Raw genomic sequence first — 12,935 nt, forward strand, 5'->3', positions numbered from 1 at the left:
CTAGACACCAGTCATGAGTAAGGTTGTAGAAATAACGTGAAAAAAAATCAACAGGCATAAGACGTAGGAGAAGTAGGCCATTCGGCCCATCGAGTCTGCTCCATCATTCAATGAGGTCATGGCTGATCTGATAATCCTCAACTCCACATTCCTGTCTTTTCCCCCACAACCCTCTATTCCCATACTGATTAAAAAGCAGTCTAACTCAGCCTTGAACATACCTAATGACCCAGCCTCTACAGTAAAGAATTCCACCAATTCACTATCGTCAGAAGACATTCCTCCTCACCTCTGTCTTAAATGGGCGATACCTCACTGAGATTATGCCCTTGGGTCCTAGACTCTCCCACAAGGGGAAACAAATTCTTCACATCTACCCTGTCAAGCCCCCTAAGAATCTGTTCTGTTGAAGAGTCATACGGACTCGAAACATTAACTGTATTCCTCTCCGCAGATGCTGTCAGTCCTGCTGAGTTTTTCCAGGTGTTTTTATTTTTGTTTTTGTTTTGGATTTCCAGCATCCGCAGTTTGTTGCTTTTAATCCCCTAAGAATCTTGTATGTTTCAATAAGGTTGTCTCTCATTCATCTAAACTCCAATGAGTACAGGCTCAACCGACTTAACCTCTCCTCATAAGAAAATGCCTCCATCCCCAGGATCAACCTAGTGAACCTTCTCTGGACTGCCTCCAATGCCAGTATATATTTCCTTAGATAAGGGGATCAAAACTGTTCAGTATTCTAGGTGTGGTCTAACTAGTGCCTTGAATAGTTTTAGCAAGAATATATAATATACGACACCCAACACCACAGGCTCTTAGCTTAAGTAGCTTTATGTGGTGCCTTATCAAACACCTTTTGGAAATTCAAATATATTACATCTACTGGTTCCCCTTTATCCATTCTGCTTGTTACCTCCTCAAAGAATTCTAATAAATTTGTCAGGCATGATTTCCCTTTCATGAAGCCATGCTGACTCTGCTTGATTACATTATGCATTTCTAAATGCTCTGCTGTTACATCCTTTATAATAGGCTCCAACATTTTCCCAGTGACAGATGTTAAGTTAACAGGCCTATATAGTTACCTGTTTTTTGTCTCCCTCCCTTTATGAATAAGGGTGTTACATTGACAGTTTTTCAATCCTCCGGGACTTTTGCAGAATCTAAGGACTCTTGGAAGATTACTACCAGTGCATCCACTATCTCTGAAGCGATTTCCTTTAATATCCTAGGATGCAACACATCGAGTCCAGTGACTTATCTGTCTTTAGCCCCATTAGTTTCCCTGGTACATTTTCTTTAGTGATAGTTATTGTATTTATCTCCTTCCACCCCCTCCCCCCCCCCTCCCTTTTGCCCCATGATTATTTGGTATTTTTGATATGCTGTTAGAGTCTTCTACTGTGAAGGCTGATGCAAAGTATTTATTCAACTCCTCTGCCATTTCCTGGTTCCCCATTATTATTTCCCCAGCCTCGTTCTAAGGGGCCTATGTTCACTTTGGCCTCTCTTCCTTTTTATATATTTAAAAAAGCTCTTGCTGTCCATTTTTATATTACTTGCTAGTTTACATTCAATGTTTTTCTCTCTCTTTTTTTGTCATCTTCTGTTGGTTTTTAAAACTTTCCCAATCCTCTGGCTTACCACTAATCTTTGCCACATTATATGTTTTTTCTTACAATCCTTAACTTCCTTGGTTAACCATGGTTGGTTTATTCCCTTCCTACAATCCTTCCTCCAATCCTTCCTCCTCACTGGGAAGCATCTTTTGTTGTGAGTCATGAACCATTTTCTTAAACATCTACCATTGTCCATCAACCGTGTTTTTTGCTAAACTCCTTTCCCAGTCCCCTGCAGCCAATTCTGCCCTCATTCCTTTGTAATTACTCTTATTTAAGTTTAGCACAGATATCTCTGAACTAAGTTTCTCACTCAAACTAAATGCTAAATTCCACCATGTTATGGTCACTGTTTCCTAGGGGATCTTTTACTCAGATCATTTATTAACCTACCTCATTACACATTACCAGATCCAAAATAACCTGATCCCTGGTTGGATCCAGAACATATTATTATAGGAAACAGTCCCGAATGCACTATGGGCAGAATTTTCTGCCTGTCGGGTGGGTGGTGCGGGAGGGATCGCCGCCCGCGATCGGGTCCGCACTGCCATTTTATGCAGACAGGCCAATTAAGGCCCACCCAGCGTGAAGCGCAGCTCCTGAGGACAGCAGGAGTGGGTGGGTGACAGGTGGACTGCAATGACTGCCGGGTTCAATGGCGACCCGGTGGCCTGCTTTAAAAAGCTGCTGCAGCCTTTGAAAGGCTGTGAATCACGGCCAGTGGAAAGGCTCCCCAGAGCGCTACTGAGCAGGCCAGGCAGGAGGATAGAGCAGGGGGACACTGTGCCCCTTGTTTTTGATGAATGCATTGCTGCCCTCTGAGGTGGCAGCACAGCAGGAGGTGCTCATACCCCAGGACAGGAGGAGGCCCCACCAAAATGACCAAATGTGCCTGGGAGGTGGCATAGGTAGTGAGCTCCTGCAATGTGGTGCGGCTCACCTGGATCCAGTGTCGCAAGCGCTTCAACGACCTGTTGCGCTCAGAACGGCGAGTACCATGTTGGCATTGGTCACTTAACCCAGCAAGTAGGCATTTCCCCCCGGCCAAGTCTGAGTGTAGTGACTGCATTGAATCATTGGCGGCATGTGTCTTTCACGGTGGGCCAGCAGATATTGCCCACGCCAAGGTCACCCTGAGGAGGGTGGTGAAGAGATGGGTTCTGCACCCACAGCATGTGGTACACTGAGACCCACATTACTGTTTTGGGCACAACCTGGAGGAGCTGCACCTAGGCACAGTGCTGGAACTCATGTCAGGGTGATGACATGCTGGAAGGGGAGCTTCAAGGTTGCGTGGCACCGATCGATCTGCTGTCCTCTGCGCTCCAAGTGCTTGCGTCTCCTTGCTTTGGAGGGTTAGACCATGTGGTGCCTAATGTGATGTGGGCAACATCTGGCCAAAGGGGTAGGGGAAAGACATCTTTGTGTGAGAGTGTTCGGCAACAGCGGGATGAGGAGGCACTGGAGCCCTGCAATGTCCCACTCTGGCTGGGGAGGGCTGTCCGAAGAGTGTTTAGGTACAAGTAGCACTAATCAATGCTCTTCTCCTGTTCAGGAGATGACAGCACATAATCCCACCGAGTGGGTGAGGACTGGCAGCGGGCCGGCCCAGTTGACAATTCTCAGCCGCTTTGAGCAGCAGGCCCTAGATTTGGAAAGGTGTCATGCACCCAGGTCCACTGGTGTGCCACAAGCAGGTATGTATGCCCAGCAGAGGTCACCATTGTTCTCCCAACAGCCATGGCACTGCTGAATGTTCAGCAATTGAAGTTTGCAACATGGCTTGACCATTGTTTATGGAAGGATGAGCACAATGATCCAGGGGACAGGTATGCACATTGACATCGGATCAGTTAACGTGGAGACAATGTCCTTGTTCTTCCTTTCAGCAGCAGCGGAGCAGGGCCGGGAGGAGCAGCAGCAGGAGCCCCCTCTCACACCCAAGGGCCCTGAAGTCACGGACTCACCAGCATCACACCATCTCTGCTAGGCAGGCACCAGCGCAGATACTAGCACCTCGGTGGGAATTAGAACATCGGCTAGTGTCCCGGGGCACAGCGGTGAGGGCACTTCAGTCGCTGGAAGAGACAAAGAGTGCCCATGGCGCCAGCAGTCAGAGGACTGCAGGGGACCAGGCATATGCTCAGTCGGTGCCTGATGATGTGCCTCTGGTGTCGTCTGCGACACAGCAAGCGCAGGAAATTCGGTAGGGTGTGCAGGAGCATCTGATGGAGATACATGAGGCTCTGCTTGGCTTGCTTTCCATGGTGGAGTCTACATGTACTATTACCGAAGCAATGAGCCTCACGGCCGAGCACCTTGTGTCCTCCACAGAGAGGGTGGCGACTCTTGTGGAGAGGCTCCTCCAGCAGACCAATCCAGGCTTCCTGGGGATGCATTCGGACCAGCAAGCCCTCACATCAGCATTGACCTCAGCTAGTCAGTGCCAATGTGGGAGCTGGTCTGGGTGCCAAGTTTCCCACCTCAGTGCCCATCCATCCACGGTGAGCAGGGAGGCCCAAAGTGACCTCATGTCTGCGCAGGAGCCGCCTGTCCTCTGTGGGCTCCTGTCAGGGCACTCCAGATGAGGGCAGCAGCTCCTCTGCCCCTCTGCCAGTGACTGTTGCATCCGGTGAGGCTGCGATGACTGGGGAGTAGCACAGGCTCCACGGGCCAAAGGACCACCGCCAAGGTCATCAAGGCCAACAGGACAGCAGAGTGAGTAGGCTGTCTCAAATGCCACTCCGAGCAAGGCGGCAGCACCAAGATGTAGCACCCGAAAACGTAAACATAATGCACCTTAGGCACACCACGGGTTTATCACTGGAGCTTGTGTTGGCACCCAATGAGGTCTTTGAGTTGATTTTAAACACCTTTATCATTTTGTTTTCTTAAGTTCCTTTGGTTGTAATATTAAATTCAGACATGTCACCATGGCCGAGGATGCCACTTTTCTTCTGCAGGTGGATCATTTCCAAAAATGTTATGAGTGATTTATGGGACACAACTTTATTAACAAGACCCTTAGTTAACGTTCCTATCCAGGCAGATTTTGCACTTAGGTATCAAGTATGGAGCTTGCAGCCCAGGCTCGCTGAAGGTTCATTGGATTAAAGCCTCCCAGCAGGGTGTCCCTGCTTCCCTGGAGTATGCCCGGGTCAGCATCTACCCCCTCAGCATTTCCCTGTGCATGTTCATCCTCTGACTCACTGCTGGACTCGTCGTGTGCAGCTGCAGCCACTGCATCTACATCTTCATCCACAGCGTTTCCCCCCCCCACCTTTCTAGCGCAAGATCGTGGAGAGTGCAGCAAGCAACCACCATCACTGAGACACGATCTGGAGGGTGGTGGGGGAGGGGTACTGGAGTGCACCCAGAGTGGTCCAGGCATCGGAAGTGCATCTTGAGAAGACCAATGGCTCTCTCCATCACAGCCCTTGTGGAGGCGTGGCTCCTATTGTACCACTGCTCAGCTTCTGTTCTTGGATGGCAGAGAGGCATCATGAGCCACCTTTTGAGGGGATAGCTCTCGTCACCCAGCAGCCATCCATCAAGCCAGGCTGGAGCACTGAAGAGCCCCAGCACCTGGGAGTGTCTGAGGATTTAGGCGTCATGGGAGATGCCTGGATACCTTGCAGAGACTTGTAAAATCAGCATCCTGTTATCACACACTATCTGCATGTTCATGGAGTGGAGGCCCTTCCTGTTGACAAAGGCACTGGGCTCACCTGCTGGCACCTTGGTCAGTGTGTGCAATCTATTGCACCCTGGATACAGGGGAAGCCAGCAATCACCACGAAGCCAAAACAAAAACAGAATTACCTGGAAAAACTCAGCAGGTCTGGGAGCATCGGTGGAGAAGAAATCAGTTAACGTTTCGAGTCTTCATGACCCTTCGGCAGAACAGGTCAGAGCAGGTCATGAAGACTCGAAACGTTAACTGATTTCTTCTCCACCGATGCTGCCAGACCTGCTGAGTTTTTCCAGGTAATTCTGTTTTTGTTTTGGATTTCCAGCATCCGCAGTAGCTTTTAGCTTTTTGTTTTTATCACCACGAAGCCTCTGGCTTGCTGTGTCTGGCTTGCCTGGTCCCAACGGAAGTAGATGAAGGTCAATGCACGACTTAACAGACCGTTTGTAACCTGTTTGACAAGTGTGGACAGCTGATTGGGAGACACCACAAAGATCACCCACTGAGTCCTGGAAGGAGCCAGAGGCATAGAAGTTGAGGGCAACTGTGACCTTTAGATCCACTGGCATGGGGTGTCCACCCACAGTTCGCGGAGATCTCAGGTCCAATCATCTGACAAATACAGTTAACTGTCTCCCTTGAGACGTAGCCTCCTTCGGCAGCACTGCACTTCAGACATATTGAGGTAGCTGCTTCACTGCCTCTATACCCTGGCAGCAGGATAGTGGCGTCTTCTGCGGCCCCTTCCGTCTTGGGCTACCTCTTGGCCCTGCACCCCTTGTGCCTGCACCTGTCCTCCCAAAGGTGGCTCCCCTAGAGGCTGGATGTGCACTCCTGGCCCTCTCCCTCTTCTAGCCCTCCCTTCCTCCTCAGAGAAGTTCCCTCAAGTGGATAGTTCAGCTCCCACTCCCAGGCTAAGGGGAGACTTCCTGAAAGCTGCAGGCCCAAAAAAGATTCCTCACTGCAGTGTGCTGAGCAGAAGGTTTAGAGTCCAGACCAAGCAGCTGGTATGCATGTTGAAGGATTGCAGATCACACAGGCAAGTACCTGTGTGAAAAAATAATATTTGACAGAGTACTCTCACAACCCCACTGAGCCCTCTTTTCCCGCCCATGGATGAGATTTATACAAATGTGTCCTACCCACCTGCCCATTGCACCCATGCATAACCCAAAGATCACATGGGTGCCGAAAAGTCACTGTCAATTAGTGCCTCAAAGGCTTTAAGTGAACTGTTAATTAATGGTGGGCGCGCATCAGATATCAGCGCATGCTCCCCAAACGAAATATCGCGATGGTGCGCAGTGACATCAGGACACTCACCCGACGTCACCGTGCATAAAATTATGCACTGGCGTGCAGGGCCCGCCCCCTCATGCCAACAGGAAAATTCTGGCCCATGAATTCTTGCTCGTGGCTACCTCTGCCAATTTGTTTTCTCCCCCAAATCTACACGGAGATTAAAGTCACCCATGATTAATATACTGCCTTTTTCACATGCCCTCATTGTTTCATAAGACCTTAAGACATAGGAGCAGAAACTAGGCCAATCGGCCCATCGAGTCTGCTCCGCCATTCAATCATGGCTGATAAGTTTCTCAACCCCATTCTCCCGCCTTCTCCCCATAACCTTTGATCCCCTTACCAATCAAGAACCTATCTATCTCTGTCTTAAATACACTCAATGACCTGGCCTCCACAGCCTTCTGTGGCAATGAATTCCATAGATTCACCACTCTCTGGCTAAAGAAGTTTCTCCTCATCTCTGTTCTAAAATGTCTTCCCTTTACTCTGAGGCTGTGCCCTCGGGTCCTAGTCTCTCCTACTAGTAGAAACATCTTCCCCACGTCCACTCTATCCAGGCCTTTCAGTATTCTGTAAGTTTCAATCAGATCACCCCTCATCCTTCTAAACTCCATCGAGTATAGACCCAGAGTCCTCAAATGTTCCTCATATGTTAAGCCTTTCATTCCTGGGATCATTCTCGTGAACCTCCTCTGGACCCTCTCCAGGGCCAGCACATCCTTCCTGAATTTCCTGATTTATTCTCTGTCCAGCAGCATATCTACTGTTAGGGGGCCTATAGACTACTCCCACCAGTGTCTTCTTCCCCTGGTTATTTCTTACCTCCACCCAAATGGATTTCACATCTTCCGATCCAAGATCATTTCTTGCTATTGTACTTATTCCATCTCATACTAACAAAGCAACCCCACTACCCTTTCCCTCCTGCCTGTCCTTTCGAAAAGTCACATACCCTTGAATATTTAGTTCCCACTTTGATCTCCTTGTGACCATGTCTCCATAATGGCTGTAAGATCATACCCATTAATCTCCATTTGCGCCATTAATTCATTTATTTTGTTCTGAACACTACTTGCATTTAAGAGTCATTAATTGTGCCTTTTTTCCATTTTTCCCCCCTTGACCCTATTTACTGCTTTTTTTTTAATGGTTGTAGACTCTATCCCTTCCTGTCACACTCTGGGTATTACCTAAGTAGCTGCCCTGCAATACTGCCATATCCTTTTGTTTTGTAAACCTACTTGCCCCTCTCCAGAACCCACCACCCCTCTATTAAGTTTAACACCCTCTCTACAGTCCAAGTTATTCGATTCACCAGGACACTGGTCCCAGCATGATTCAAATGAAGCCCATCCCATCAGAACAGTTCCCTTCTACCAGAGTACCCCATGGAGTGAAACCCATTCCTCCCACAACAATCTTTGAGCGACACATTTAACTCCTTGACTTTACGCTATGCCAGTTTGCCCATGGTTCAGGTAGTAATCCTGAGATTACTACCTTGGATGTTCTGCTTTTTAATTTAGCTCTTAACTGTTCAGATTCTTTCAGCAGAATCTCCTTTCTGGATCTGTCAACATCAGGCATTTAGAGGTTTCAGTTAATTAAGGATAACCAGCATAGATTTGTAAAAGGCAGATCATGCTTGACTAATCTAATTGAATATTTTGATGAAGCATGGAGAAGTTTGATGGAGGGAATGCAGTGGATGTGGCCTAGCTAACAATTGAGGCTCATGGATTAGGAGGATCAGTGTCCAATTGGATAAAAGAAATATTAGCTTAAGGACAGAAAACAGCAAGTCATGATTTTATTTTTCCAGACTAGAGGATGGCAGACAGTGGTGTTCCCCAAGAGTTAATGCTTCTTTTGCTATATTAAAATGACTTGAATATTCAAATACAGAGTAGAATGAATACCATATGAATCATAACATAACTGGGGGGAGGCAGTGCCAAAGTGGTATACTCTGGATTAGTATCCAGAGACCCAGGGTACTGGCTCTGGGAATCCAGATTCGAATCCCACCATGGCAGATGGTAAAATTTGAATCAAGAATCGGGGATTAAAAGTCTGGTGACTACCACAAGACCATTGTGGATTGTCATGAAAACCCATCTGGTTCACTAATGTCCTTCAGGGAAGGAAATCTGCTAGCCTTACCTGATCTGGCCTACATGTGACTCCTGACTCACAGCTGTGGTTACTCTTAAATGCCCTCCGAACAAGGGCAATTAGGAATGGACAATAAATGCTGGCCTAGCCCACACCCCATGAATGAATATTAAAAATTACAGCATTCATGAACAAAATTGCATTTTGGAAAGAGTAATATGCTGAACAACTATTCCTTCCCACAACTTTCCAAGTTTCTGTCCAACAACAAAATTGAACAGTGTCCCACTCATGTGATGGCCAACCAGTCTACCCGAAGGTGCACATTGCATCCTTTTCCCCCCTCCCAAGCTGGATGAGACAAAAGTTTGATCAAGTCCAAAACCCCTTTCAATGTCAGCCTGATGACATGGAATTACTTGCAGCTAAAATTGAACAGCTTATGGAAATTCCCTGCGATCAATTTTTGGGAAACAAGTTTCAGAATTTCCCTGTCAAAATTGTGATTCAGTGTGAAGACTAACTATCCTGGCGTCTCACACTGAAAGTGATGGTTCTTTTGCCACCACGTATTTGTGAAGCTGGATTTAGCTTACTTATCAGCATCAGATTTCAAAATTGGTCAACCCCGAATGTCAGAGATTGGCAAGAAAGGGGGTCCAACAGCAGCATCTGGGGTCACATTAATTTTCAATCATTAAATTGGGAGTGCATTGGAAAATAGTTTGGGAAGCACTGCTTTAAAGGCCACCCCAATAAAATTTAAAGTTCTGGCATAAAAGCTGCAGAATCCAAAGGTACAAAGGAATCCAACCCATAGTTTTGCCCCACATGTACCTGGAAATTGGACTTTGCACTTTCCCAACCCAGGAATTTTGTGCTCCATTTTCAGAGAGAAAGCAGACATTTCTCATATACTTGTATTGAGGGGTAGAGAAAAATGCATACTTTGCAGTGTTATGTTTCCTGTTTATATAGAATAATGATCCATTATTAAAATTCTTGAATCTGATCATTTAAGTTTAGAATGGGCAGAAAGACTGTCATTCTCTAGGATCCAGCGCTTGTGATGATGGTAAACTTGAGAAAATACCTAGCTCAAAAAAACATGGCAGGCACCCAAAGCAGCACACATTGCACTACTTTCTAACCACTGATGTATAAATTTATCATAACCAATTTTCTCCTGAACTCTATGCTATTTACAAACCTAAAATGCTTTTATACGCATTTTGCTAGAGGCCCTTTGTCAAGAAATAATGAAATACTACTGTATTTCATGTTCATCCTGCCTTAATATCTCCTGAAATTTACTATCCCAAGTCACAGGGAATTTGATCCATGCAGCTAAAGTAATTTTGTGTGTGCACAAACACAAACATGATGCCATTTGTATCTCTGCATCATGTAAAATTTAAAACTGGCACATTTGTAAACGGAAAACTAATCCTTTCCAAAATTCATTTGTCACTGATAAAACATTTTGAATAAATATTTACCTGTTCAAAAGTTGTAAAGCATGTTGCGAAGAAATAATTTGACCAAAGCAGCTATTCATGAAATCATTAAGCAAGTTCTGAAATGTTAAAACAGAAAAAAAAAGAATGATTCCCATTCCCCAAAAGCTTCCTACAAAGTATTTGAGAGTTGTAACATACGCAGTCTAATGATTTAACTCAGATTTTTTTGCTAGAGTAAAAATAAGATTGTGAGGTTCAATGCATGGCTTGAAGGATGATGGAAGATGGAGGGCTTCAGGTTCTTGGGACATAGGGACCAGTTCTAGGGCATAAAGCACCTATTCAAATGGGATGGGTTGAACCTCAACAGGACTGGGACCAATGTCATCAGAGGGAGGTTCACTATTGTGGTTGAGGAGGGTTTAAAATAAATTTTCAGGGGGATGGGCCCCAGTGTATAGAAGCAAAGAAGAGGAATAAGGTGCATAAAGTTAAAATACTAGGCAATACCAGAGAAGGGAATACGTCCACATCAGGTAGGAGCAGACTAAGCTGAAATGGAATAAAAACAGAAGTTTTTTTTTGATCAGTGGTCCAAGAATCAGAGTTAAAGTTGAATGACTTTTCAGAACTGGAGTAGTGTAGAGATGGGCAAGAGTTCCTGGAGTGTGTGTATTCAGCAAAATTTCCAATAGCAATATGTTTCCCATTTGGCCCTTTGAGCCTGCTCCGCCATTCATTATCATGACTGATCATCCAACTTAATAGCCTGCTCCTGCTTTTTCCCCATATCCTTTGATCCCTTTCACCCCAAGAGCAATATCTAACTCCTTGAAAACATACAATGTTTTGGCCTCAACTATTCTGTGGTAGCGAATTCCACAAGCTCACCACTCTCTGGCTGGAAATTTCTCCTCATCGCAGTCCTAAATGGTCTACCCCGTATCCTCAGACTGTGACCCTGGCTCTGGACTCCCCCACCATCAGCAACATCCTTCATTCATCTACCCTGTCTAGTCCTGTTAGAATTTTATAGGTTTCTATGAGATCCCCCTCAATCTTCTGAGCGAATATAATCCTAACCGACTCAATCTCTCCTCATATGTCAGTCCTGCCATCCCAGGAATCAGTCGGGTAAACCTTCGTTGCACTCCCTCTATAGCAAGAACATCCTTCCTCAGATAAGGAGACCAAAACTGCACACAATATTCCAGGTGTGGTCTCACCAAGGCCCTGTATAATTGCAGCAAGACATCCCTGCTCCTGCACTCGAATCCTCTCACTATGAAGGCCAACATACCATTTGCCTTCTTGACCACCTGCTGCACCTGCATGTTTACCTTCAGTGACTGGTGTATGAGGACACCCAGGTCTCGTTGCACATTCCCCTCTCTCAATTTATAGCCATTCAGATAAGAACCTGCCTTCCTATTTTTGCTACCAAAGTGGATGACCTCACATTTATCCACATTATACTGCATCTGCCATCCATTTGCCCACTCACTCAGCTTGTCCAAATCACACTGAAGCATCTCTGCATCCTCCTCACAGCTCACCCTCCCATCAACCTTTGTGTCATCTGCAAATTTGCAGATATTACTTTTGGTTCCCTCATCTAAATCACTAATATATATTATGAATAGCTGGGTCACAGTACTGATCCACTGGTCACTGCCTGCCATTTGGAAAAAGACCCAATAATTCCTACTCTTTGTTTTCTGTCTGCCAACCAGTTTTCTATCCATCTCAATACACTACCCCCAATCCCATGCGCTTTAATTTGACACGCTAATCTCTTATGTGGGACTTTGTCGAAAGCCTTGTGAAAGTCCAAATAAACCATATCCACTGGCTCCCCCTCATTAACTCTACTAGTTACATCCTCAAAAAATTCCTGTAGATTTGTCAAGCAAGATTTTCCTTTCGTAAATCCATGCTGACTCTGTCTGATTCTGCCACTGTTTTCCAAGTGCTCAGCTATTAAATCTTTTACAATGGACTCTAGAATTTACCCCACTACCGACATCAGGCTGACTGGTCTATAATTCGCTCTCTCTACCTTCCTTTTTAAAAATAGTGGGGTTACATTAGCCACCCTCGAATCTGTAGGAACTATTCCAGAGTGTCAATTGAATCTCAGAAGATCACCACCAATGCATCTAGGGCCACTTCCTTAAGTACTCTGGGATGTAGATTATCAGGCCCTGGGGATTTATCGGCCTTCAATCCCAACAATTTCTCCAACACCATTTCCCTACAAATACTGATTTCTTTCAGTTCCTCCCTCTCACTAAACCCTGTGTTCCCCAACATTTTTGGTATGTTACTTATGTCCTCCTTTGTGAAGGCAGAACCAAAGTATGGATTTAGTTGGTCAGCCATTTCTTTGTTCCCCATTATAAATTCCCCTGCTCCTGACTGTAAGGGACCTATATTTGTCTTCACCAATCTTTTTCTCTTCACATACCTATTGAAACCTTTACAGTCAGTTTTTATGTTCCCAGCAAGCTTACTCTCGTACTTTCCTCTTTTTAATCAATCCCTTGGGTCCTCCTTTGCTGAATTCTAAACTGCTCCCAATCCTGAGATCTGTTGTTTTTTTCTGGCCAATTTGTATGCCTCTTCCTTGGATCTAATACTATCTCTAATTTCCCTTGTAAGCCATGGTTTGGCCACCTTTCCTGTTTTACTTTTGCGCCAGACAGGAATAAACAATTGTTGCAGTTGACCCATGTGCTCTTT

General features: G+C 45.7%; 1 protein-coding gene across 1 annotated transcript in view; it reads right to left on the minus strand.

The window, feature by feature from the left end:
- The window catches only part of LOC144681152 (dynein axonemal heavy chain 8-like), a 1,929,890-nt gene that overhangs the window by 1,620,691 nt on the left and 296,264 nt on the right, over positions 1-12,935 (minus strand). The window contains exon 13 of the mRNA XM_078542879.1: positions 10,233-10,309. Within this exon, the coding sequence (XP_078399005.1) occupies positions 10,233-10,309 (77 nt within the window). The remainder of the gene's footprint in view (positions 1-10,232; positions 10,310-12,935) is intronic.

Source organism: Cetorhinus maximus, chromosome 5 (assembly GCF_964194155.1).
Source record: "Cetorhinus maximus chromosome 5, sCetMax3.hap1.1, whole genome shotgun sequence".
NCBI classification, from domain to species: Eukaryota; Metazoa; Chordata; class Chondrichthyes; order Lamniformes; family Cetorhinidae; genus Cetorhinus; species Cetorhinus maximus.